This window comes from Scomber japonicus, chromosome 15 (assembly GCF_027409825.1).
Source record: "Scomber japonicus isolate fScoJap1 chromosome 15, fScoJap1.pri, whole genome shotgun sequence".
NCBI lineage: Eukaryota > Metazoa > Chordata > Actinopteri > Scombriformes > Scombridae > Scomber > Scomber japonicus.
In genome coordinates this window covers 19,303,341-19,329,654 of record NC_070592.1, presented here as the reverse complement: position 1 = coordinate 19,329,654, position 26,314 = coordinate 19,303,341, and the positions used below count along the sequence as shown (strand labels likewise).

At 40.5% G+C, this 26,314-nt stretch overlaps 2 protein-coding genes across 3 annotated transcripts; one reads left to right on the top strand and one right to left on the bottom strand.

The window, feature by feature from the left end:
* Positions 1-1,250: 1,250 nt before the first annotated feature.
* Positions 1,251-13,317, top strand: sgce (sarcoglycan, epsilon). 2 transcript variants are annotated; one of them, XM_053333963.1, is made up of 11 exons: positions 1,251-1,392; positions 6,684-6,806; positions 7,078-7,235; positions 7,741-7,813; positions 9,061-9,259; positions 9,883-10,045; positions 10,269-10,483; positions 10,998-11,024; positions 11,489-11,677; positions 12,114-12,157; positions 12,901-13,317. In XM_053333963.1, exons 1-11 carry the CDS (start codon positions 1,344-1,346, stop codon positions 12,915-12,917), a joined length of 1,257 nt encoding a protein of 418 aa, XP_053189938.1. In that variant the 5' UTR covers positions 1,251-1,343; the 3' UTR covers positions 12,918-13,317. The 2 variants fall into 2 exon arrangements, with proteins under 2 accessions (XP_053189938.1, XP_053189939.1); XM_053333964.1 differs by lacking the exon at positions 10,998-11,024.
* A 62-nt stretch (positions 13,318-13,379) lies between these two features.
* On the bottom strand, positions 13,380-24,265 carry casd1 (CAS1 domain containing 1). The gene is made up of 18 exons (XM_053333962.1): positions 23,477-24,265; positions 22,226-22,322; positions 21,805-21,925; positions 21,331-21,375; positions 21,168-21,230; positions 21,021-21,065; positions 20,783-20,906; positions 20,113-20,327; positions 19,098-19,517; positions 18,740-18,829; positions 18,532-18,651; positions 18,120-18,276; positions 17,886-17,965; positions 17,459-17,560; positions 17,164-17,304; positions 16,613-16,690; positions 16,087-16,179; positions 13,380-15,767 (listed from the first exon to the last, which is right to left on the bottom strand). The coding sequence occupies exons 1-18, from the start codon at positions 23,715-23,717 to the stop codon at positions 15,498-15,500; spliced, it is 2,502 nt and encodes an 833-aa protein (XP_053189937.1). The 5' UTR covers positions 23,718-24,265; the 3' UTR covers positions 13,380-15,497.
* Positions 24,266-26,314: the final 2,049 nt, after the last annotated feature.

Below are 26,314 nucleotides of genomic sequence, written 5' to 3'. Positions count from 1 at the left end.
ACTTTTCAGAGACTGAACTATATAAAATAGTATTTCTTTGCCATGCGGACTGCTGTAACTGCTGTACAGCAGGAGTTATTATTTTCCCCAACCGCTCCCATTACTGAGGATGGCCCCACAAAATATGGAGAGTAAGAATTAAGCATATCGCCTCACTACTCAAAACAAGCAAATTTAGGACAATTGCTGTGTAAATTGGTACTAATTGATAACTGTGCTGAAACATACTGCCACTGAAATCAGTTCAAATCAGTATCAAATAAAAATGTGTGCCACTCTAGCCTCTTGCCAGGAGGTAAATTCTGCATTTTCCCAGTCTTCATCACTATGCATCTTAGTGCATGCATAGACCTATAATGATTGTTGTGATTCATACAGCTCAAACACAGGCTATGTCAAGATGTTGCTAAGCAACCTAAAAATAATCTTAAGGGGATAAAAGGGAGGGTGAGAACAGAACAGCCACGCACTGCAGAGCACAGTGGATGGATGGCATCATGTTTATCAGCAGCAGAGAAAGCCATGAATCCAGTTTTAAACACACCTTTATCCAACAAGAGCCATGCAGTGTCCACTGTCAGCATGTTTTCTGTAGGATTAAAGCGCTGTCTTGGTGGTAGTCAACATCAGGGAGCACAAGGGGTGAATTAAGGGCCCCGCAGTCCTTTCAGCAGGACTGACTGGGAGCCAAGGGGGCAAAACATGACCATCTGTCCGTTAGGACTGTCTCTGCAGGGGGTCTGCACAGATTGGAGGAGACCTCTCAAACATGTCTCTGCCCTCATACAGCTGGACTTAAGAGGTCAAAAGCTGGGTGATGGTGTGTGTTTGTGTATGCATGTGTGCCCAAGTGGCCTGATCGAAATTCAGGGGGGCAGACATCAACAAGGAATAATCAAGCTGGTAAATGCAAAAGGGGTGAAAGAGATTCATTGCATTCCTTTACTTCCTGTTTAATAATTATTAAGTGACAATGATATGACACCTGCATGCTGTCTTAGATCACAAGGATACAGGCAGATCAGCAGAAAAGGAAACACATCGATGCACTGGAAGCCTCTCCTTGTGTTTATTTTAAGACATTTGCTATAATAACCGAGTCTGATTTGCTGAAGGCGTGTCTCTGCTATTCTGACCCACATCGTGTTTTTTGCCTCATTTCTTTGATGAGACAACCATCTTTTTCCATCCAGATGTTCAGCCAATGAGAAGTCGCTCCCTCTGCTTCCAGTTAAGGAAGGAGGCGGAGGAAGGAATGCTGCAGGATGCTCATTATTATGGCTGTCAAACCCAGTGGCGATTAGAGGGGAAAAAGCATCATTTTTCATGTAAGATTTGGGAGGATGATCAGCAAGATGTCCGCTGCTGCCGTCGCGGTATGGCTGGGCACGGGTATGTACCGGTTAACCTGGGAAATATCCGGATATTTTTCAGGCGTTTGGCTTTGATGCGGAATCCATGCTAGTAGTTAGCCAGATGGCTAGTTAGCCTGCTGCTGTTTAGCTGCTCCTCTCATATTTTCCAGGCGGCAGAGGAGGAGACATAGAGGCATGGCCACTAGTATAGCTATACCGTTATTTGGGTGGAGTACCTCCAACATTAAGCCTCATATTTATCCATAGTACTCTAACTTAATGTAAGAACATGTAGCTAATTTTCCTGCTAGTTAAATATGTTACTTCTGAGAAAAAAAGCCTATTTACCCAGGCCTGTGTTTATGTGACAATCACCTAGTGAGTTATATAGGCTAATTAAGTATCTAATGTTAGCAGCACATCATTAATTACATGTGGGCAACACTAAAGCTCAGCTCATCATCATAGCTGTTTATCATCAACATTATTCTTAGGCAAATATGCTCACAGTTTGCCAGTTTGTTAACAACATCTACCTACATACATACCTAGTTTTTTTCCAGGTGGTGCTCATGTTATCCCTTAATGATTAAAAACTACCAACCAGAATTGACATGACAGAAGTCTTAGTGTTATATGGACTCCAGCTTCAATTTGAAGCATAATGGCTGTAAAACGTGGCAATATTAAAGTCTTAGCAAGACTTATAATATATATATATTTTTTAATCTTTCTGTTATGTTCAAAAATTCAAAAAAGTCAGTCCTCACTAAGGCCAAAGTAGACACATCAGTCTAGTTCTCAGAGTGGCTTTTTGTGTGTCAGAGTTCATTTAAAGGAGTAAGTAAGCACTGAATGAATATGATCTCCGTCAAGACAGGTTTGCTTATTACATCCAGAAAATACTTCATTCAAATGAAGGTTTAACCCTTTTAAACAACATGTTTTAATGCTACAGTTTATTCAGTTTTATCTGTTTTATTGCATATTAAGTCTACCAAATCATTTCTGGTTTTATGTAAAACACTTTACCTCGAAAGGTACAAACATAAACTTGACTTGTTTTGTTGCTAATGTTTTAGAGTTTTTTTGATTAAACTTAAAGGTACACTATGCAGGATTTTCCTAAAAACACATTGAATAGGTTGATACAAAAATAGTAATTTTTTAACATCACTTATGATCCACTTGAGGTGTGTGGCAGTTTATTTATCTTTAGAGAGCAGAGAGGCTATAGTGGACAGGATGAAGCTCTGCATTCACGCATAATCTGGCAATGCAGCACTTTCCCGCACAGTTGTGTGGATGTGTTTACAGTATTTGTGCTTTAGAAAGTAACAATCAGAAAATAACATTTTATTTATCTGATTCAAGAATCTCCCAGCGCTGCTTGCTCTCTTCATTCACTCTCTAGCTTGCTTGACCGCCTCTCTCTCTCCTCTCTCTCTCTCACTCTCTCTCTCTCTCTCTCTCTCTCTCTCTCTCTCTCTCTCTCTCTCTCTCTCTCTCTCTCTCAGCTGTATTTACAAACACCAGCTGACAAATCCTGCATAGTATACCTTTTAATGATAATTTTGGAGGCTGTAGTTTGTGGTGCTTTTGATATGTATGAGAGGTGTTTCTAATATTTTGTCCACCCCCTTTATGTAAATTATTACTAGATTAAATATAACAACATCTCAGTATATTGCAATATAGATCAACAGCAGCACGAACTACAACCTCCAAAAATACCCATAAAGTTGAATGAACACTTTCAACAGAAATGTATTATATCGGTCATGAAGGTAGCATTTGTGGCAGGGCTGTTATTAGACTGTATTAGTTGTAGCTAGGTGTACGTAATTAACTGAAAACTGAGTGTGTGATTCAAAATGCTCCTGAAAGACCCACTTCCTTTCATGCTTGTACTCATTGATCCAATAGTCTTCATTGTGCATGCCTATGATGCCAAACACACAGCTTTACATGAGAGATATGTCCACATGGAACGATCCGTGGGCTTGAAGCAGAGAACAGCCCTGTACAGAGATGGTGAGTGGGTGTGTGCAGTGGTGCACTTCATGTGTTGACCCGCTGTCCCCTCCCCCGTCATAACACAGTGTCACGCTCAACTGGTTCCCCATTAATACTGGCATTATTGTTTTCAGTTGTCTGCTGTCCCCCAGACTTGGCGCTCGTAGTTTTGCTGTAACAGCAGTTTGCCCAATTTAAATTTAGTCTAAACCTTGTCCTTGCTAGAAGCAGGATTTGTCCTAAATCATTAACAATGAAACACATTTTTTTCCCTTCTGTTTAACATTGATTAAACACTGCAGATGACATAGAACTTCTCAACAAAGCAAATCCTTACCTTTGAAGACAAAGTTAAAGTGCTAGAACCGGCTGCTTCATATCCACACTTGTCCTCAACCCTTGGTTTCTGCTTGTTGTGACAGCACCTACTTTCACTTCCAGGTCTGTGTTTAGAAAAAGAAGCACAAACTTATTACAGGCGGAATAGCAAAGCCTCAGATTAAACAGTAGCAATCCTTGTTGTCTGTTCTTCCCCGTTAAACCTCAAAGAAGCACATGCATTCCTCCTGACCCAAACGACATACACATACAAAGTTGATTCAACAGAACCAAAGGATATCCCTCCCTTGTCTCTGCCTCAGCTAGCTAGAGGCCTCAGCTAGCTGGAGCCATTAGAGGGACAAGGGTGGTGTATTCTCTATAAGTTGCCAGTGGCGTTTGTAACTAAGGCATCATTCCTGAGACTTCAGCCAGTCCAAGGTCGGCCCAGAAAAGCATGAAATCTGGTTAGCCATTTCCTCCACCCCCCCAGGGCCTGTTAGTGATCTATTATGGCATTTATGGGCATGTGTGCCAATTCCAAGAACCGTGTGTGTGTGATGATATTAAATTTATGGAGAATACTTGAGGGTTAGTGATTACGTGAGTTCACAGTGTCACGCTCAAAAATATAGCTCATTTTGTGCATCCTCATCATCTCGTCTGTCTGTACATTTGTCCTTCAGCCCGAGCAGCCAGGTGAGTCTGTAGTGCAAAGTTTAGTATTAACCTTTAATTGGTGATGTATTATGTACAGGAGGAGCACTGCAGTTCATCATCTCGAGAAGACCTGGCAGAAAGTGAGGCCGCCACAAATAATCAGATCTGATGCTATTAGCAAAGCTTTGGTGTAGCTTAGTCAGTGATCTTTACTTACACTAGCTTTTCCTTCAATGGAAGCGAGAATGAGGGGTTGTATCAAAGGTGAGGGTGATATACACAGTCCAGTAGGAACCTGTAAGCTAGACCAGCTAACTTGAGGTTGCCAGGAGTGTGCGTTAGTCCTAAATGTTGGTTGTTGAATGAAAGCTTCAGTGTTGATTGACTAAAACACATTTCAATTCCCATAGGTCATTTCTTATTCTTCAAACCATTAAGAGAGACCAGGCCATCTGGGCTCTCTTGTATGTCCTGCCTGTCTCATCTGTGGACGTGTCACAAATGTTTACACCACATCGAGTCAGATTGTGACTAGAATAGAATAGTTAGTGCTTGACCTTGAGCGGGAGTGTGTGGCTGTTGGTCCTTTTGTGTGGCGAAGAATTGATGAGGCCCAGTGGGTCGGGTAATAGAATCTGAGCATTCAGAGTAGGATTTGCAGATCGACTGAAGTCGTCATAGAGGGCACCACCAGGGCGTTGGGACTGGATGAAGTTTTATTCTTGGTTTCTGAATAACCTAGATCCTAATGTCATGGGGGCAGTTGTAGCAGCAAAAAGAGCTATCGCAGGGATTAGTCATGCTCAGGTGGTTCCCTCAGTCTGTCCTTGGAAAGAGATGTGGAGGATATAACCTCAGGTTTCAATATGTTACACCACATGAAGTGGCCGCTTAAATGCTATTGATTGTATCTAGCTGTGACTGAACCCTTGGGAATATCAGACATATGGCCAGTTCAGTGTCTGTTTGTGGCTGCAGATGTTGCCCAGTTTAACATACATATGGGGACATTTTATAATTTAACCCTTCCAGGAGCTTATCAGAGCACTTTGATTGCAGTTAGGCTATTTGGTCTTGTTGATGTGGACCTACTTAATAATCTGCACCTTACTGTGTTACCTAATTTTCAACCCCTGTGTGCACCCTGGTAATATATAACTCTTAACAACCAAAGATCACATGATGACTTCCTCTTTCATGCACATGGATTAAGATGTAAATCCTACCCTATTAGTCTCCTCAGCTGAGATTCACCCAGGAAATCAGCTTCTGTTCAAGGAGAGGACTTAACATACTGTAGTTGAGACCGCTTCATATTCGGTGTTCATGATAGTTATGTAAAATATGTCAGTTTGATGCTGATGAGAAGATGAAATAGAAGATAAAAATGGGTGAAACAAACAACATTTTGCCAGCGAGAAAGTAAACACACACTTACAGCTTTCCAATGCCTTCATCTAGCTGCTTAATGCGTCTGGAGCTATGTGTCTGCAGGCCAGAACAGTTCATAGCACAGATCTCCAGCCCCCCCCCTTTCCCCACACTCCTTGTTTTCTTCCTCATACACTCAGTCTCCCATGGTGATTAAAAATTGAGTGCCCACCCACTGAGGGAGAGAGAAGAGGTGGTGGGGTTGGGAGGGGGGGGGGGGGGGGGGGGTGGTGAGAAAAGGAAAAATGCTTCGCAAAAAAACGCTGAGAGGTTGAAAAAAGACAAATGAGCAAGCGAGGGGGAAATAGTGAAAGAGAGATAGAGAGAGCTGGTTGAAGAGGAGCTGAGGCACAAATCACCTCCGGTCTTCCATTGTGTAAACTTTCGTTAAGGGGCTGCCATTTTTCTAGCGATTCCTTTCACAAATAAAGACTTAAATGTTTGTGTTTGAAATGAAGTGGGGCGAAACAGAGAGCATAATGGAGACAGAGTGGGACTTGGGCATTGAAACAACTCTATACTATCCGAATGACGCTCATTACTGCTGCTTCTACTCACAGTACCTCAGCTTTTTGCCCCTGAAATTCATTGGTTTGGTGTAATAGCACAGTGTGCCACTATGAATCATAGGATTTTCTAGCAGCTAACAAGGGGAAATTTGAGCTTTTGCATTTTGGACCTTTGGGAATCAAATGCATTCACCTTTTACAAGAGTGAAGCAAGAAAAGTAAACAAATCTAGCACTATAGATCTCCAATCGTTTGTTTTCACCTCCTATTAACATTATTTCTCATTTTACAATTAGCACTGCTTGTAGTTCATTAATGATAACACACACACAGAGTAGGAGCTGCTCTGCTGCTAGGGTCTAATTCCTTTTTCCGTTCTCAATTTGCATTTTAGTGGTCACCATCTTGTCGAGGTCGCACGCAGACCGTAATGTCTACCCATCTGCAGGAGTGCTGTTCGTCCATGTACTAGAAAGAGAGTACTTCAAAGGAGAGTTTCCACCTTACCCCAAATCAGGTACAACACAGTCACATCCACAGTTTCAGCACTTTGTTGCAGTGATTAATAGCGTTGAAATATTTCATTATTTACACACAAAGTTGTCGGAACAACCATCATGTAAAGGCAATGGTGCATTATCCATTTGTAATATTCCACGGGTAGAAAACTGTTCACTGTTGCCACAATGTCTACAATTCTGCCAGAGACTCTGAGTGTACATTAGTAAATTGATGCAGACACAAAACAGAACACCAGAATTCACCTCATTAACCTGCTCTGCTTGCAGGTGACCCCAGCAATGACCCGATCACTTTCAACACCAACCTGATGGGCTACCCCGACAGGCCAGGTTGGCTGCGCTACATCCAGAGGACTCCTCATAGCGACGGAGTGCTCTATGGCTCCCCCACTGCAGAGCATGTTGGCAAGCCCAACGTCATAGAGGTGGGTGGTTGGACCGCTTTCAAAGTAGAGATGAAGGCATTTTTGTGCTTTAATATGTCAGGGAAGCAAAAGGATTGATGCTTTTTGTGCTTGAAGCATTTAACAAAATGAAAGATGATCAAATGAACAGAACCCATCAAGTTCAGTCATTTAAATAAAAGACTATAACATACTTAATAGTCTTTGCCAGGACACACACGAAGGTAATAGTAAATAAACATGTACATTTGATTTTACTGAACTCAGCTAATTTTTATGTGTTCAGTGGTAGCATATGTTACACTCGTAGTTCTTCAAGTTTTTTATGCATTCTTTGTCCTCTGTAAGCTACTGTAGAAATTCTTTTCCCAAAAGGCTTAACGTTCCCAGCAGTTCACATGTGCCTCTATAAGGTGTCTCAGTCGGTGCAGCCTGCGTTGGGTATCTAGCTCAGCCTTGTCCAGAGAACTGCTGCCATATAAGCTGCACTGATCTGGGTTTAAACTTTCACCCCTGTGTGTTGCAGATTACTGCCTATAACAGACGCACTTTCGAGACAGCACGGCACAACTTGGTCATAAACATCATGGCCACAGAAGGTAAGAGGCGCCAGTATGAGAGCTTAGAGCACTGAGATCAGACTGTGCAAATTCCATGATTAAATCTTGAGGGCACATTCAGTGCTGGAGTCTAATGGGCTTTTCTAAAGAGAAAATGTTGCCTTTAATTACTTTTGTCACCAACATCAATCAATCATTTCTAACCACTGTGCAATAATCACATCGTGCAATATCTCTTATTACCCCAGTGTATACTACATCTATTTCATTGTTACACTATCATTTTTATACATATGTATCTAAATTATTTATTGTGTTTTTAATGCACCAAACCTAATTCTATCGTAAACGCTTTAAGTAATTAATAGCTTATTCTCATTTGCCAAATAATGAACCATATTGGAATCAACAGTCGACAAAATAACCTCACCACAAGGTCCATTTAGTAGGTGTTCTGGAGCTTTCAATTACATTACCTCAATTCCATCAGCAGATGGAGTATAATGTTGTGGAGTGTTTTCAGGAAGAGGAAGTGCTAAAAGTGCTCAGAAAAATTCAGTGCCAATTTACTAAACTCCATCTCCTGATTATGTGATATGATCAAAAGTTCCAGATCAGCTACTAAATGGAGCTTGAAATGAGATTATTTTGTCAGCAATCTAAATCAGTATTGTTAGTCTTCAGATTAACTAAAAGATGTGTCTTAATTAATAGACAGTCATGCTCTGATCTTTCTCAAAGTGTCAGATAAATCAGTATGATGTGGTGTGGCTTCTGTGAAAAATACAGTTGTGTATTTGAATGTTGTAGTTATGAAATAGTGCAGTATTACTATGTAAACCAGCTGTTTATTTTCATCTCTAGACCTACACATCACATCTGTGCATCTGTATGTTAGTATACTGGCTTGTTGACCAGTCACGGTACATGCAGTTCAATATGAAACTAGTCAGGTGAGCGCTTAGCAGATGTTTCGCAGTGCTAACGCGACATCACTCTTCCTGTACTGTGATGTCACCTGCCATCTGGCCCCAGACGGAGGCCAAGTCATAACAGAGTGGAGCAGACACACCAGCGTCTGCTGGTCTGTACAATCAAGATACTGTGATTTCACAGAGTCAGCCATGCAGGAATAATAAAGTAATAATGATGTCTCAGCCAGCAGAGCACTGCTGCATCATCGCTCTTTTCTCAGGGTTAGGTGTTCGTTCTTTTTTCCACCTCATCTTTCTGCCTTTCAACTTTTCGCCATATTTTAACTGTCTCATCTTCATCTCTGTGTACAGAGTTCCCCCTCCCCTACCAGGCAGAGTTTTACATCAAAAACATGAATGTGGAAGAGATGCTGGCCAGCGAGGTCCTGGGGGACTTCCTGGGAGCAGTGAAGAACGTATGGCAGCCTGAGCGCCTCAACGCTATCAACATCACCTCAGCACTGGACCGTGGCGGCCGTGTGCCCCTGCCCATCAACAACCTGAAGGAAGGGTGAGGATTTTGGAGGTTGAGCCAGATTTGGATCACAATTTTACTGTTTTAAATACATGGAATGCTTTTCCATACCTGAAAAACAAAAATTATAGTTTTTCATTGCAGAAATCAGCTGCTTCCTATTTTTTTAAACACAGATGTTGATTTTGTCTAAGTGTTTAGTGTTTTGATTTAAGAATGTTTCTTCTGTATAACTCATACTCAAAAAGTATGAGGTCTAACAATGTTTGATTCTGTGCATGAGTAAACTCTTCACCTGTCTCAGTCAAACAAATCATATATTTTATGCTCACTCACATCATACTGACATTTTTTTAATTAGGGCTTTGGGGATCCATTGTTCTCTCTAAATTAGATGAGTACACTTGGCCATCAGCACTGACAGATACTGTCAGTTGGTTTAGTTCAGAAGGGAATAGCCCACATGAACTGCCATAAGTTGTGCATCAAAGATTGATGCTGGCATTTTGGAAGATGAAAGTATCAAGGAGAAGCCTCAGAGGAGAAATGCTTCGACTATTACAAGCCTCAGCATAAACATGTAAAATAATCCTCTTCTCTTGTCTTTTCTTCTCTTCTCTCATGCTTCATATCTGACTTTCTCCTCCTTCTCTCTCTAGAGTGTATGTGATGGTTGGTGCTGATGTTCCCTTCTCATCGTGCCTGCGGGAGGTGGAAAGCCCACATAACCAGCTGCGCTGCAGTCAGGAGATGGAGCCTGTCATCAGCTGTGACAAGAAGTTCAGAGCTCAGTTTCACATCGACTGGTGTAAGATTTCTCTGGTGAGGATTCTTTTGTACGGATTTATATCATTTGAAAATTGCAGGTTTTTAATGCTAAGGAAAAAGGGGGACAAGCATACAACAGTTGCTTGTGCTACAAAAGCAATGTTTTTGTCTAAGTGTTGTATGTAACAAGAATCTCTGACACAGATTTTCTTTTTCAGTTCAAACCACCTTCTGTTCGCTCACAGATGCTCAATTAACTCCTGTTTTATTTATTTAGGTTGACATAAACAAAGTAGTCCCGGTATACATTACCCGTGCTGACCCAGGAACAGGAGTCCTGCCTGAGTTTGGGGTCTACAAACCCCCGTCTGAGTCTCTGAAGAGCCGGGACTACTTTTCCGACTTCCTCGTCACGCTGGCTGTTCCCTCTGCGGTGGCGGTAGTCCTCCTCTTCATCCTCGGCTACACTTTGTGCTGTCGACGTGAAGGGGTGTAAGTGTGCTTGGTCTTATATTTCTTCTTATGCAGATATTGCACCAAAACACCCCAACAAACATTTGAGGAAAAACAAAGAAACTGTTAAGTGTACGAGAGCCAAATTACAAACAGGATGGAGAGTGCAGGGCAGTTATCAGCAGGATATTTAGGTAAGAGTAATGATCTGGACTGGAACTGCAGCTTATCATTACCATCCTGTTGTATGATCCATGTATGTTAAGTTCTCCATGAATATCTGTCACAGATTTTTGTTAATTCCATCATGTACATTTTAATGTTTTGAAGCACATCCATGACATTGATGGCCATTCATACACGATAAATCATTTCATCATTCTCCATCATTTACAGGCCGGGAGAGACGTGCCCCCCCTCGCTCAAATCAATGTCCCACAACCACCAACCATGTCCATCTTGTCTTTACCCAACAATCCATTCACTTGTGTGTAGATTGTCTCTTTAACTATTAATATTAGTATTTAATTCATCCATTTTGTTTTGTTTCTAGGCAAAAAAGAAACATGCAAACACCAGAGTAAGTGTTTTACCTCTCCTGTGTTTCTTTATTTCGGGTCTGTTTCTGTCCCCCTCCTCCCTCTTTTTGGTTTGCAGTTTTGTCATCTATGTTGTCATTGATGGCTTTTTCATAACCATTCATATGCTCATCTGTGTGTTGACATTCGTTCATCTAATGGGCTGCTCAAAAATATAATGACCAGATGTAGGGAATTAAGATTATTAGCAGTAATAAAGCGCTTACACTTGGAAAGGAATGAATCTCAAGTCTCTCAGTGTACCGAAAGTAAAGGTTGATGTTAAATTTCTGTTGTGCATACAACATTGAGTGCAGAGCTCACTATAGTAGATGCAAATGAATTGCATTGTTAAATATTATGTATGTGTTTCAGTAAATAAAGCATTTCACACAGGAAGGAAACAAATGAATGACGACAACAAAAAGCTCATAAGTGTTCACTTCACTGCCTCTCACCTCTCCAGCATCCAGCTGGTTCACCACAGTGCCATCCAGAAGTCCACCAAGGAGCTGAGGAGCATGTCTAAGAACCGGGAAATCTCTTGGCCCCTCTCCACCCTGCCTGTCTTCAACCCAGTCAGCGGCGAGGTGGTTCCGCCCATCCACCCGGACAACTACGAGACCACCAGCATGCCCCTCATGCAGACACAGACGTGAGTCTGGAGATTATTGGGTTTTGCATAGAGGGAAACGTACATGCTCACGTGTTCAAGTGTATGTACATATTCTATAGAGAGTCAGAAACAAACACACACATAACACCCGTCCGTGCTCATTAGCAGGCATGCAGCTGTATGGCTTATAGGCTTCATTATGGTTTAACAAAACCATTATCGGTTAATCTTGCTTGTTGTTATTTCTGACTATACCATATTTACTGCTAAAGCTGCAGCAAGCAAGTCAAGCCTTAAGAAATTCAAAGAATTTCAAGCTGTGTGTGTTATCGTTAAGAAGAGATTCAAGCTGTCCCATGATTTCTCCTAATGGGCTTCCAACTCAGAAAAATTAGCTAATAAGTAAATAACACTTTCACATGATACTAAAGGCTCCTGTATGTGAATGTTTTTTTGTTTTTTGTTTTTTTTCCAGGAACCTGCAAAACCAGATTACAATACCACAGCAACGTCCATCAGGTTAGTGTCACCTCCAGTCTTTGTACTCTGTCTCACTTTCTCTGCATGTGTTTGCATGTAAATGACAAATACAGACTGTCTTTCATTTAATTACTAAAAACAATGATGCTGCAGCAGGCTTGAGTTTAAATCAACTTGTATTATATATATAAGGGGAGTTCTGACATCTCACTAACCTGAAAAAGTTACATTACAGGCAATATTACATCTTCAGTAACTTGGCTGTCTTGGTCTCAGCCTCAGTTTGTCCTTAGATTATCTTGCGTTTGCATTACTGTAAAACTTCAAGGATCCAGACTCTGTTCAATTGGACATAGATTATCAAGAGCAAATCAGGCATTAAAGCTTTAGTTCTTGTCTTGTGGCATGTCAACCACCGTGAGAGACAACTAATTGTGGTGTTGGTGCGTGAGTGCCCTCCTGTGTGCATGATGGTTAGCTGCATGATGGTTCTAGCACTAACCTGCCGCTTTCTCTGTTCACTGCTAACAAAGGAGAGAATTATGTCATGTCAACATTTCGAAGGTTGGAGGTAGGTGCTGCGGTCCATTTATAAGTTAATGTAAAAATGAATGCTGATTTATGAGATTCTCTCTAGCAACAGTAAGAAAGGCAAATTATTTCCAATGAAGGCAAAGTGTGTTGTATCATCTTTTCCACCAAAAAAAGGAAATGGCACATAATATATTTTGATCATAATTCATGGTGATACAATTTAACATCTGTTTCCTAATTTATTTTAGGTAAATGGTATTCCTGAGGAGAGGAAGGTGGCTGAAGCACTGAATTTGTGACCAGACTGTTTGGAGCAGATTTTGTTTCCGTTTTTTCTAACATCTGTGCCAACCTGCATGTCTCAAAAGTGTCTTAACAGAACTCTAGCGTCCATATGCACTTACACCTTGAAGAGTGAGTGTGAAAGAGAACAAGAGAGCTTAGCTGATTATATAAATACATTAGAATATTTTGGAATATGTGTGTAAATGTTAAAAATGAGTAATATGTTTGTATTTCTACTTGCTTTGCACAATGGTCCTCTTCAAAGGAAAAGGGAGTTTTACATGGAAATGCTTTAGTTGTCATGTTATTGTATGTAACGTGTCACATGATAATAAATTCTTTCAAAAATCATTTGTTTTTGAATTCTTCTCAATAATTAATACTATACTAATGTCTAACTGAAATGAAAGGTATGTTTTTTTGTCCAAGAAAAAAAAAAATCCCCAAAACAGCACATTTTATGAAGGTATTATTAACAATGTATAAGGGAATAAAGGCATTTATAAATAATATGGATACATTTCACATTTTTAAGACATCACAAAATATTTACATATAACATATTTCAGAGGCCCTGCACAGGGGTATAAATAGTTGTTGCTTTTACATGACCAAAAAGATCAATTAAGGCCTGAAACAATTACCAAATTCATAGCTGTTGATCAGTAATAACATGACAAGTAAACTTTACACACCAAGGGAAACTGCAACATGGAAATGCCATTCCCATCTCTAAAATGAGGTGATGACTGGTTATAGAAATTACAAATTTATAATTGGCTCTTACTCAGCTTGAGAACAAAAACCTGAACTGTACATCATGAGATAAATGACGAGAGAGGTTGTTCCACTGATGTTAAAATTAAAGATGTTTTTGTGGACCCACATTTTGCCTTTAAAGAGAAGCAACATCAGATTGTAGAAAATAATTGACACCCTAATCTGTTATTATCCCATAGACCTCCAATGAAAACCTGTTTATCTGCACCAAATTGAAATCTTTAAACACATCAGAGTGCTAATTGCGCTTCAATGTCTGTGAGGATAAATAGATAAAGGAGACACCACCCATTTGTCAGTTGATAAAATACACAACATTGACATTTAAGCAACAGTAATATGTCTTCTCAGATCAGTCAGTGTCACCAAGTAGTCATTTTTAAATGTCAATGTGGTTCTGATGCCACTAAGTACACTAAGACTGTGAACACAGTATTGACCAAAAAGTTCACTGGTTGTGACAACAAAGGGAGGGTGTGTTTTGTAACTGTTAGTTCTATTGTACAAGAATATCTGCAACCCAACGTGTTTTCTGTCAGAGTGCTACAAGGCATGACGAGAAACGCAGTGGAAGCATGGCTGTATAAAATAATTCTCACTTTATCATACAAATATACACCGACTATGAAGTGACTGCTAATAGGACAGGTGGGCGTCAGTAAAGTCTGTAAAGGCTCAACCTCTGCAATGTGTCTCTGAGGCAGGTAATGGTGTACGAGATGCTGGGATGGGTACAAATTGATCTATGTAATACTTCCTTCACCAAACAGCAGTCATGGGCGCAAAGTATAAAATAAAGCCAAAAAAAAAAAAAGTATAAAATATAAGCTTAATTTAAATCATTAAATACTGTACATATCACATAGAATTTCTGAAATACAGCAGGTGACCATGGACCTTTCAGCACAAGGCAAATATTTCTAAAGGTACTCACAAAAAACAATAGCAAAAATAAGCCGAAGAGTATTCCAACATTTTAACGATTGCACTCCAAATTTGAATTTAGTCAGTTTTTAACAGTTTTTGATCACCCAAGCCAGTTGTTGGTCCATATTTTGCATATTTAGATACCTAATACTATTTTACAGTCACCAGAAATACTGTACAAAGTAATATTGATAATAAAATGCAGCGCACTTGAGCATTTTGTCGTAAATGAGTAGATATCTGAATATGTCGGTTATGGATCCACCTGTGTGAAAACACTTTCAACTGCTACTGCCACATGTGGACGGAGTGTGTGCCAAAGTGATCCCTTCCAGAGTGAAGCAATGACAGGAAGTACTGTACTAAATTCTTATTAGCGTGTTTGGCTGGGGAGAAGCAATGCTGCAAAAATTCACGCAAGTATGAGGTCTCAAAATGAGAAGGCCCTCTTTTTGTTTTAAATAAATGTCCTCCTGTCCAAGTTTGTCCCAGACTGCTCCTTCTGTCTTATTCGGATAATGTAAACGTTTTGAGCATTTTGTTCTTTTTTTTCCTCTCTTGCAATTTGCACTTCGCCCTGAAAAGGAGCAAGTCCCCCTTTTTGAGCATTTTCTTCAGTGTGCGACTTTCACAGCAGTCAAAAAGTACAGAGTCTGCTTAAACTTGGTCAGCAGGGAGACACTGTCCTCACACAAGTTCATGAGCTGTCACTCAACACTTCTGAGGTTGTCTCTTGTGGCCACCAGCAGCCTTAAAAGACTGGGCGTGCTCCGGGCTTGGATCTGCACCGCACCTCAAACCCAGCTGGGCTTGGTGAGTCTGCTCCGCCCCCACACCCACCGAGAGGTTTCTATCAGGCATCAGGCATTGGCTTGCTGCCCCTGGCAAGCAGCAGTACAACCAGAGTGAAGAACCCCACGACCCCCAGTCTCTTCAGCAGGGCCATGCTGTCTTTAGGGATGACCACCTGGGCAAGGTCATTGGTGATGAGAGAAATTTCATGAGCTACACAAACAAAGATGAAGGTGCTGACCATGATGTTGAGTGTTGGATTCCCTGGAATCAGGACCAAAATTCCCTTGGTGTCTGCAGCCAGCCAGATGTGGTACTGGCAAATGAACAGCTGGGGGAGACAAACAGCGCATGTTAAATAAATGGTGCAACATGTAATGTAATACTTTAAAACTACTGCCTCCAGGGAGATACAGAACACTGGGAAGCGGGGAAGAATGATCAGTTGCTTTCTGATCATTATTTGCAGTAACACCTCTATTACTGGTATTTTACTGATCCTGCTGCCTTGTGTTATAATTATGTGTTTTACTGTTTACTCATTTCTCTTACTGTTAAACATTACCCTTTGCATAATACTTCTACAAGGGCTTGTTAATAAAATGCATTATTCTGATATTGTTGCAAACATCCTGTAGGGTCTATCTTACCTCCAAGGAGATCTTTCCAAACCATGCAAAGAATGAGCTATATATAGAGCGGGCGTAGCCAGGAATGTTCCTGATTAGAATGAAGGCCAAAATCTGTGCACAAGAGAGCAAAGACATTTCTGAGAGTCAAAGCATGAAGACAAACTGGTTCCTACCATGATAGTCAAATCATTTAAAAGTTGCAGTCCTGAAGTGGAAAGATCAGAATGATACAGAGTCACAAAATCATGAGTTCTTAGTTTATTTAGAGGAGGGAACCATCATAAACAGTAAGCACTCTAGATAAGTTATCTAGATTCCAGTGTGCACTGGAATCTAGATAACACCAGTAGTATATTTACAGATGAAAGAAGGCAACTCCCTTGTTACACTCATAATATTATCCTGTCATGTCATGAGGAGAGGTGGCAAATACAAAAGCAATAGAGCAATATAGCAAGAGAGACATGTTTGCTGCAAAACCCCACATAGGCTGATGACAGTACATATACAGAAAGAGAGAGAGGAGGACAGACAATGACTGTACCTGCACCACAGAGATGTAAGGATGCATCTCATTGCACTCGGTTTTGTTCTTGCAGCTGCTAGCCCATATTGAGTACGTCTAGATTAACAGGGAAACAGGAGAAGTTGAATAACCGGTTTTAATTGTCAGCTACAACAAAGACATGAAAATAGTAGACTTCTTTAGCCCAACACAATTACTGCAACCCCAAACTGGTTTGGTGAAATCAGCAAGAGACAGGGAGCTGCCTCGGGGCTACACATTGTATGTACTGCTTTAGCCATCAGAGATTAAGATTAAGGCAGGCTGGCATTTTGATTGTCAGGTAAATATATTGAGTTCACAGACCGGTCTCAATGAATACAGGACCTTTAACCACATAGCAAACAAATTGTAAAGTCAGTTACCAGGTGCAGTCACTTTATCAAATACTCATCACTCCTTGTGTTGCTGCTGTGGCAAGCACACATGTTCCTCTTAAAGGCATTTGCAAATTTGAGGGGGGGAAAAAAAGACAGTGGATAGTATACAGTGGAGTCTACACCCCAGTACCCAAGTGTGAAGGGTCTTACTATAAAGGAGATGACAGAGAGGAAGAGAAGCAGGTTGGAAATCTTGGCAGGGAAGAGGGCCTCTCCTTTGCCCTCTGTCAACCCCTGTCGCTTCTGAAGCACCAGATAGATGAAGGCAAATAACATGCCGTGTATCACCGCCTGCAAGAGAACACAGCCACAATAAAAAAGGGTTTTACAAACTTTGGACAATGTGAAAAATATTATAAACTACTCTGTCAAATATTACATTTCAAAGACTGCGTTTATGCAAATATTGGCTACACAACTCGCATGCAAAACTTATTTGACTTACAAATCGGTCCAGCTTCCATCTGAACCACCACTCGTGGATACTTCCGTGTAACTCAAAAAGCTTGGAGATGGGCCACACGGAAAAGATACTCTCAAAGAAACCCTGGAATCATGAAGCCAAAATATGAACATCACATAAAAGAGTTTTAAAGGACCAAATCATGAATATGAGTAAAAACTATGTACAAAATGTGTAACTCGATTATTTTTAATATATATTAATTTATATTTATTTCATTTGTGCTAAAACACACAAATGTGATCTACAACACATTCTTGATGTACTTTCTTTCAAATTTGAGAGCCAATCTGAGGTCTTAGACTGCACTGTGTAAAGACATATCTAAATAAAAAAAGTTAAAAAAAGGCAAAACTATTATTTGTTACAGGTGTAACTGGTAGGATGAAAACATTTTGACTGTGCTCACCTGTGAATAAGCAAACAAGCAGATGAAGAGCAGGAGGGCCAGTAACTTCGCCAAGACCCCAAGGTGCCACATGCCACTAGCTGTTCAGAAAACAAGACTGCAGTAAGCAAACACATTTTTCTAAATGCAACCCTAATGTTGACACTTATGACAGATATCACATTTATTATATAGCATGAATTGTGTATGTTGAATATACACAGTCCAGGACTTTTTACAAGATCTGACACCTACCGTTGGCTCTCTTCTGGAGAATCTGAGGCCATAAGGCCAGCGTGGCGTAGATGATGACAAACCAGAAGGTGACTAATGGGACAAAGTAATAGAACTGGTATTGTCTGTCCATTACCACACACAGAACCAGGACCAGAAAGTTCAGACGAAATAGCACCTGCAGTGGAAAACACACAAACATACACAGATCAATCAATAATGTGTTACTAACAATAATATGATTGTTTTCTGGTCAATTACATTCAGTCTTATGCATCATTTATTAAAAGAACATTAGCAGCTGTATCGCAGCTGGGTTAGGGTTACAATTAAAATGCTTTTGGCCTTTACCCTTTTATACTGTATAAAGTGTCTACCAGGATCAAGAATCATTGCAAAATCCTGGTTAAAATATAACTGACTTTATTCTCACCTGGCACACTCTATACAGGCCAAAGTCTCCTTTGAGCCAAAAAAAGGAAAAGTGTCCATAGCCAGTCTGAAAAAGGTATGCTGCCACCAGCACACGCACATGCATGTACACTGGAATGAACTGAAAGAGAGAAAAAAATAATTGAAATAAAACACATGCTGTAGGTTACTCCAATGTGGATGTATAGAAGGACATATTTAGGACTCACAGCACTGGCTCCGGATATGTGATAGATAAGGATAACAAGCTGCATCCACCCCTTCCACTCATCTGTTTGCTCTCGATTGAGTAATTTGGTCTGTTTGGAAAAGAGATAAGACTGAGAATGACTGTAATAACATTTTGAATTAATTAATTATTAAACAAAGGACTTTGTTACCTGGTCTGAAATTGTCTCAGATATAGAACAGTTAAATGAACCATTGACGTCAACTAAGTTGGACTGAGCTCACCGTTCAACATACTTTCTAACTATATTCAGGACATGAGAAGACTGTGCTGTTTAAATATATAACCGTGCTTCCCCAAAATAAGAAATATCACATTGAACATCGTCGTCGTCTTACCTCCTTGCTGTTCTCACTGTAGAACACCCCTAGGACAAATATATAGATGAGAGGGATGAAGAATGTGGAGTGTGTGTAGAACTTCTGCTCTTTCATGAACACATCTGCCCTGTCACAAAGGTAGAAGTATCCCATGATGATCCCCATCCTACAGAGGGCCTGGAAAGCTGCCTTTTGACCCAGGGGCACAGCTGCGGTTGTTGGCTTCTTCTCCTCTAGACTCTCCACATCAGGGGGCACAGGTCGGCGATGACGGTTGTTGCCAAGTACGTGTAAGACCAGGAAAACCACAGCCGAGCCCAGGAAGAAACATGCTGACATTTTCTGGAGGAAGTTGGGGGGTGGCAACATCTGGCAGCAGGAGCCATCAATGGGCCTCAGCACTTTGTTGCACACAGAGTTCATAAGGATCGTGGCCCCCTGACAGAACAGTTATACAGGGTGGTCAAGAAGAGTTTAAAATGATGGTTCGGCGTAATTTCGACCTAGCGTCATATCGTCGAAATATCGCACGATCACGCACAGATCTCTAGATGTGCTGTGCGGGTGTCTCGCTAGACCACACAGTATTTCAGTGATCGCGCGATATTTCAACGATGTTTACAGCTTTAGCAGTAGCAGCAGAGTAAACGCCATCAGGTAAGTGTGTATTTTAATAAACTCCTGGTGTACTTACAAACTTTTCAATGCATCGATTTATGAGTAAAGACATTATTTGTACTACTGTAGAAGTTTGATAACAATCCAGGCATTATAAGTGAGGTAATTTACGAGATACACTGGTGGTCCCGTTAGCGACTGTACTAAGCCATTCGGCTGATGGCTCTTATTTTCCGACCAAATGAAAATAAATGGCTGAGGCACTGATTAGATAGACCTCATGGTGCATATGACGCTAGGTCGAAATTACGCCGAACCATCGCTTTAAGTCAAAGTTAAAAAGAAAACAATGTGCTGCTGCAATCTAATCTAATTCTAATCTAATTGCCACCTAATGAACATAAATCCTGCTTACCACATTCCGTGTGCTCTCAGGCAGGTGCAAACCGTCGTCTGACTGGGAGATGGTCTGCAGTGCAGCCTGGCGGGTCGCAACCAGCAACTTGACCCGGGACCTGCTGTTACGCTTACTGCTGTTGAGTGCATCCACCGCCGCTTCATTGTACAGATCTAGCTGTTGGTTGGTGATCATCTTCCTGTTGTCACTCAGCACCTCCTCATTTACTGGGTCTATTGTAAAGTGCAAACAGAAAAAGAGGTTAAATTGAGAGGCTGCATATTTGTAAAGTTAATATTAACAAAACTGTGCATTCATGAGATCGTTGTAGCATCTAAAATACCTTTAAAGAGCATGTTTTTTTGTTTTTACTTGACTGTTTCATTTGCTGAAGGATATGCTTTGATTTTTAGTAACAAGGCAGTGAAAATATGATGTAATCCAAGCGTAACCAATACTTTATTCAAGGTCTTTGTTGATTTAAAATGACTTGGAATTTGTGAACGCTTTGGAATAAATGCTTTGAACAATCAAGTCCCTCCAATGGTGGTACCGTTTGACAAAAATGCGGTAATCACATGAGAGATTAATCACTAGGGTAAAGGCGGTAATACTTTAGTAACCAGACTGAGATGATAGATAATAATAAACTCCTATGCTAGGATCTTCTACTGGAAACTAAGCCTACCTTGCAGGACCCAGTAGACCTCTCCGTGGTCAGCCAGGTTCTCCAGAGGAACAGCAATGGCCGTCAGATTGGCTTTGTACTGCTGCAGGGCCTCGCTGCTGCCACTGTGCAACTTGATGGACCACTGTGGTAAATGGATAAAGAGATGAGATTAATACTGACATTACTCAGACCCCACCTTGTTTTTGTCTTTAATGCAATGCATCAGCATTGTAAAACTCTTATGTACACAGCTTACCGTGGCAGCCCCAAGGATGATGACATCGGGCTTTGCTGAACCTTCCTGCAATGGACGTTACAGAAGTTGCACTTACAAAAGCAAATCCATGTCTAGACCATGAAACCTCCCCAAATTTCTAATAGCAGAACTTAGATCTATACTCACGTATGTCCATGATATCAAGCGATCCTTCATTGAATTATTTGCCTCTGGATGCCACAGAAAGTCCTAATCACAAAAGCGGAAGTAGATGTTTATGACTTTTTTATCTAAGCACATTTTTACAAACTCAGTACAGGAGATAAAAACACAGCTACAAATAGCTCACCACATGAACAGAGGAGCTTTCATCTTCAAAGGAAATGTCCTTGTGCTTCAAAAATTACATGTGGATGGACAGACAGAGAGAGAGTGTGTTAGGCAGATAGCGTTGTGGCCCCCAATTAAAATCAGACCAAAATACAGTAGTTATGACTGCTGCATTACCGCCACACATTCTCCCACATTTTTTGACTTCATGTGCAAACCATTTTTATCATTTTTATTTCTAAAGCTACCTATGTTAAGTTTTTCCTACAGCTGTTTGTTTAAGACCTCCATAATAAATGAAACAATGAAATTTTTTTTTATGAATTTATGTAAATTACATTGATTAATTAGGTTATTTGATACACAGTTGTGCTCCACATCCATGGAACAGTATACTGAGCACTGTTACCACTACAGTTCTTGTGCCACAGATCTGCCAAAACTATTTCCTGAGAAAAACCCTGGGTTTACAAAGTGCTGTTCCCCACCATACCTTGTTTCCATCTTCTCTTTGTCCAGGGTCAATAATTTTGATGAAGGAGTAAAATAGCTGCCTTATTCGTGAATCACCAATGAAGGCCACTCGCTTTTGAGCAAGGCATTTTTCAGCTTCACTGTAAGACAAAAATAACAATGAGGAATCTGAAAGACGTACATCATGACAACTGCAGATGGAAATTATTTATGTGGTGGGGTGGTTCATTGTTTTCTATAACTTAATCAAAAGTGGATCATATTACACAGTCTGTACATGTGATATTATCTTCTTAATTGGTTATTTGACTCATGAATTATCCATCCACCCTTCCAGACACATGCACACACATACACAAACACAAACACACTGCTACTACACACTTGGCTCTTTGTCTCAAATGTACATTGAGTAACCCTGCACTGTTTGCGTGACTCACATGCTTTTGTATTTGTGCATCATGCAGCCATGAGGCTGCCATACGTTCTCTCCCAAGTAACGTCCTCTGGACAGCAGCCATTCACATGAGTCTCCGCCTGGAGGCAAGACACAGAGAAGCCTGCTTGTGAGACCAAACAGGATATACTGTTCCTGCTTTCAGTCATCGTTACTATCTGACGATGACTGAAACCTGCTCTCTCAATAGTACCCTGACTTTTCATTCAGTGGTGTCAAAGGGCCTGAATACAATGCATGGCTCTGCTAGGGGCCATGGTACAAAATGAAGCCATCAGCAATTTATCTCAACCATAAATCTCTCCAGCTATTCATTTGTGTGCAAAATGAATAGAGCCATCTGCAATTGAATCAATCCATAGAAACTAGTGAACATCAAGGGTCTGCAGGCTGGCGAGAGACGTGGGCATTTGGTGTCATCGCCAGCCAGAGCAGCTGCTCTCTGCGTGTACACAGAGGTCTCTGGTTCCTACTCCCTTTCATGAACAAAGTCCACTCTATGCGACCCAGCTGGGAGGTGGATGTATGCCATCGTAATATTTCTTTATATTCACAGCTCTGGGCTTAGTGCCATCGCTGGCATTCTTGGTCCTGGGATGTGGGACAAGCAAAATGAAATTACCTGAAAAAATGAATATGTTTTGAGGAATACAGCTACTTATATGTTTATATTTATGCCCGATGCGAAGTTAAAAAAAAAGAGCTGAGACTGAAAGCAGGCTGCTACGCTGCTGCTGAAGACCACAAAGCTGAGCTGTTTCGTTAGCTTAACAAACTTACAGTAAGCATTTGACAGCTGGAGGTTTACTCAACAGTAACAGTACTGGCGATTTAAATAGCCTTAGTCACCCAAAACCAAAAGTCTTGTCCTGTCAGATGTTAGTTAAACCTCCTCAACCTACACACGGTTCCCCCAGAAAAAAACATGCGTGTACTGACAGGAGCATGTAAACACAGCTAAATGCAGTGTTAGCTTTGGTCAACTAGCCAGTGGGACAAAGCCGACTTAAGTTAATGCTGCTAACCAGTATTGAATTTAACCGTATGCTATCATCTATCTGCTTTACGTAAGACATGCAACATGTGCGTTTCACCTTTTAAAATTAGCACTGGAAAACAACAGTGCAGCCCATCCGCACAGAGGAGCCACTGCTAGACACAAACAGCTAACTAGCGTTAGTGTTTCCCTGCTTTGCGTAAACAGTAACGTTAACAAGCAGGAGCCCTCACTTACCTCCATAGTACCGCGAAGCTGTGTGAAACACGACGAGTAAAATAACGACTACCAGCGATATTGATTTAGCATTTTTAACAGTAAAATGTTGATTTATTTCGCGTTTGCCCAGGCTATAGGCCAGGACCGCCATCTTTGCTCCTCCATGACAACAGGCAGCTGTGCGGTCTGGCGGCTGAGCTCCTCCCGGTGCACCATCTGCCGGCTCTGCTGCATGCTGCGCCGCCGCCTCCTTCTCCATCACCAGCGGGCAGGTGCAGCTCAAAATAAGGCTGAGGGTGACCGACGTTCAAATAAAGCCACTGGCAGTTCTGTAGACTAGTTTATTGGATGATATGAAAGTAAAGCTCATTCAAAGGATGAGGCAGTAGACCAACAGGTGGAATGTCGTTGAACTGTTCTTTAAAAGTGACAAGGTGTGGCTTACCTGGGGTTTGCTCACGGTGTATGGGTGGTCCTTTGTGTTTTATTAACTTGACTGTTTTTCCTTGCACATTTGGTTCCTTGCGGTATTCTATTAAGTCACTTATGATATCATTTGCAATTAGTAAATGTTTTAATTACCTATTTTTGTAGCCTAAGTGCATATCCGAACGTTCTTGGTATTGTCGTTAAACTTACATCTAACTCTTTGCTAGGAATTTTCAGCACCATTTAGGAGTCATATAACCTTCTTACTATGTTTAGGTCTACTGTGTTTGATTATAGCCTAATAATAATAATAATAATAATGATAAAAATAGACTTAAATAGTATAGCGCCTTACTTTCACAAACCCAAGGACGCGAATAAAACAAACAAATAAACAAAACTAACAATAAAAAAATGAGATATAGGCTATATATATATTTTTAAATCAAGACTGAGCAAGGAAGAGGAAGAGGAAGTGTTCATTGAAGAGAAAGGTTTTTAACTGGTACTTGAAAATGGTCAGGGAGGGATTATATGTAGGCCTACTACTACTATGACCTATACGTAAATAACGTGATGAGTTGTTTGATGACGCTTGCACTTTGATCTGTTATCTGTGTGTGGGGTGATCTGTGATCTCTCTCTCTCTCTCTCTCTCTCTCTCTCTCTCTCTCTCTCTCTCTCTCTCTCTCTCTGTGTGTGTGTGTGTGTGTGTGTGTGTGTGTGTGTGTGTGCGTGTGCTTGTTTTGTATACTAGTTGAGCTCTGTACACTCTCACCTGACACTCTTTTTCTGACACATCTTTGGGTGCCAGCAACATACTGCATCCCCTGCCCTGGTTCTTCTGTACATGGCTGGAAAACACTGTGAAGTCTACCACTTCATTGTGGTAGACTTAATTGTATTGTACGCTGCTGGACCTGAGTACAAATTTCGTTTGCATGTGCAAACATGTAAAATGACAAATAAACTTGAATCTTGTATAAGATGAGGTAAGATAAGATGAGATACAGCTTTACAGCAGCAAAGTGGACCTGCAACCTGCTCACCGTTTGAGGTCCTCTGGCAAGAAGCCCCCAGTTGTTACTAATGCGAGGCCAAGGACTGAAGGAAACCAAGCCTTTTTTGTCAGGGTACCGCTATTATGGAACGAACTGCCCCAGAATCTTAGAATGGAAAATGTAACAAGTTACTTTTGAAAACTCTCTTTTAACATAAGTCTTTCTTATAATCTATAGCCTATTTATTGAATCTGTAGTCCCCCTAAGGTTCTGTGACACTTGGCTGCCTTGCTACTGCAGCTCCTTATTTCCCTACAGGCATCTGTTTTTTTTTTGTTTATGCAAGTTTATTGCTTTGTTTTCCAGAACTTTACAGCACTCACACATCCACATTCTCCACTTATGAAACTTATACACTCCTTTCCACACACCATGCTTTAAATGTTCAGTTAAGTCTCATCTTCTGTTAATGTTTAGTACCTGCGTGTCTACCTTTTTGTTGTGGCCACTTGACTCAGGTCATAACACCATAAAATAACATGATATTCAGTCAACAAATAAATATTTGTCTATCAGATTTAATTTAGTGTGATTTAATTGATTACATTTTTTATTTGATATTTAACTTAATTAATTTCATTTGTAATGTGATTTAATTTCTAATTTTATTGATTTTAATTTTATCTGATCATTTTTACTTTAGTTTTTGGTAACATTTTATACAATTTTTTACAATGCCCATATAAAGTACACAGTGGAGACGGTTGATTTTATCATTTAATTTTTACGGAATTTGTCTACTTTTTGTTATATTGTTATCACAATTTTTACATTAAAAATGTAATATGAATTAATGTAACTGATTTACTTTGATTTAATAATTTTGTTTCATCTATTTAAAATTTAAATTATTAAGCTTTTTTAGCACTATTTAGTCGTATAAACTACTTTAGTGTGTTTGAATAACATATAATGTGTTGAGTTGTTTATTCACTGAGATGCTTGTACTTGGTTTTGTATTGCAGTCTATGTAATCTGTGCATGGGCTGCTCACATATCTTGGTTTGGCCTTTAAATCAATCAAAGATGTCTGGCATTTCTTTGGATGCCTCCGACATACTCCATGCCCTGGCTCTTCTGTACATGGCTGGGAAACTTTTTGAAGTACCATTTCACTCTCCACTCTGTTGTCACATTATTTACACACTGCTTGATTTTTTTTCCTTCACCTGGGCATGACAGACACATTTCATGTAAAAAAAGGAAAAATGCAGTGTGTGTTTGTAGCCTATTGTCTATACCATTTAAAGTCCAAACTGTGGATTTAGTATTATTGGTTCTAGGTATGAAAGATTTTGAGGACCCATAGAACCTAGATACATCTTGTGATGACTGACTGAGAAAATCTGGGTGGGGAGAGTGGTTC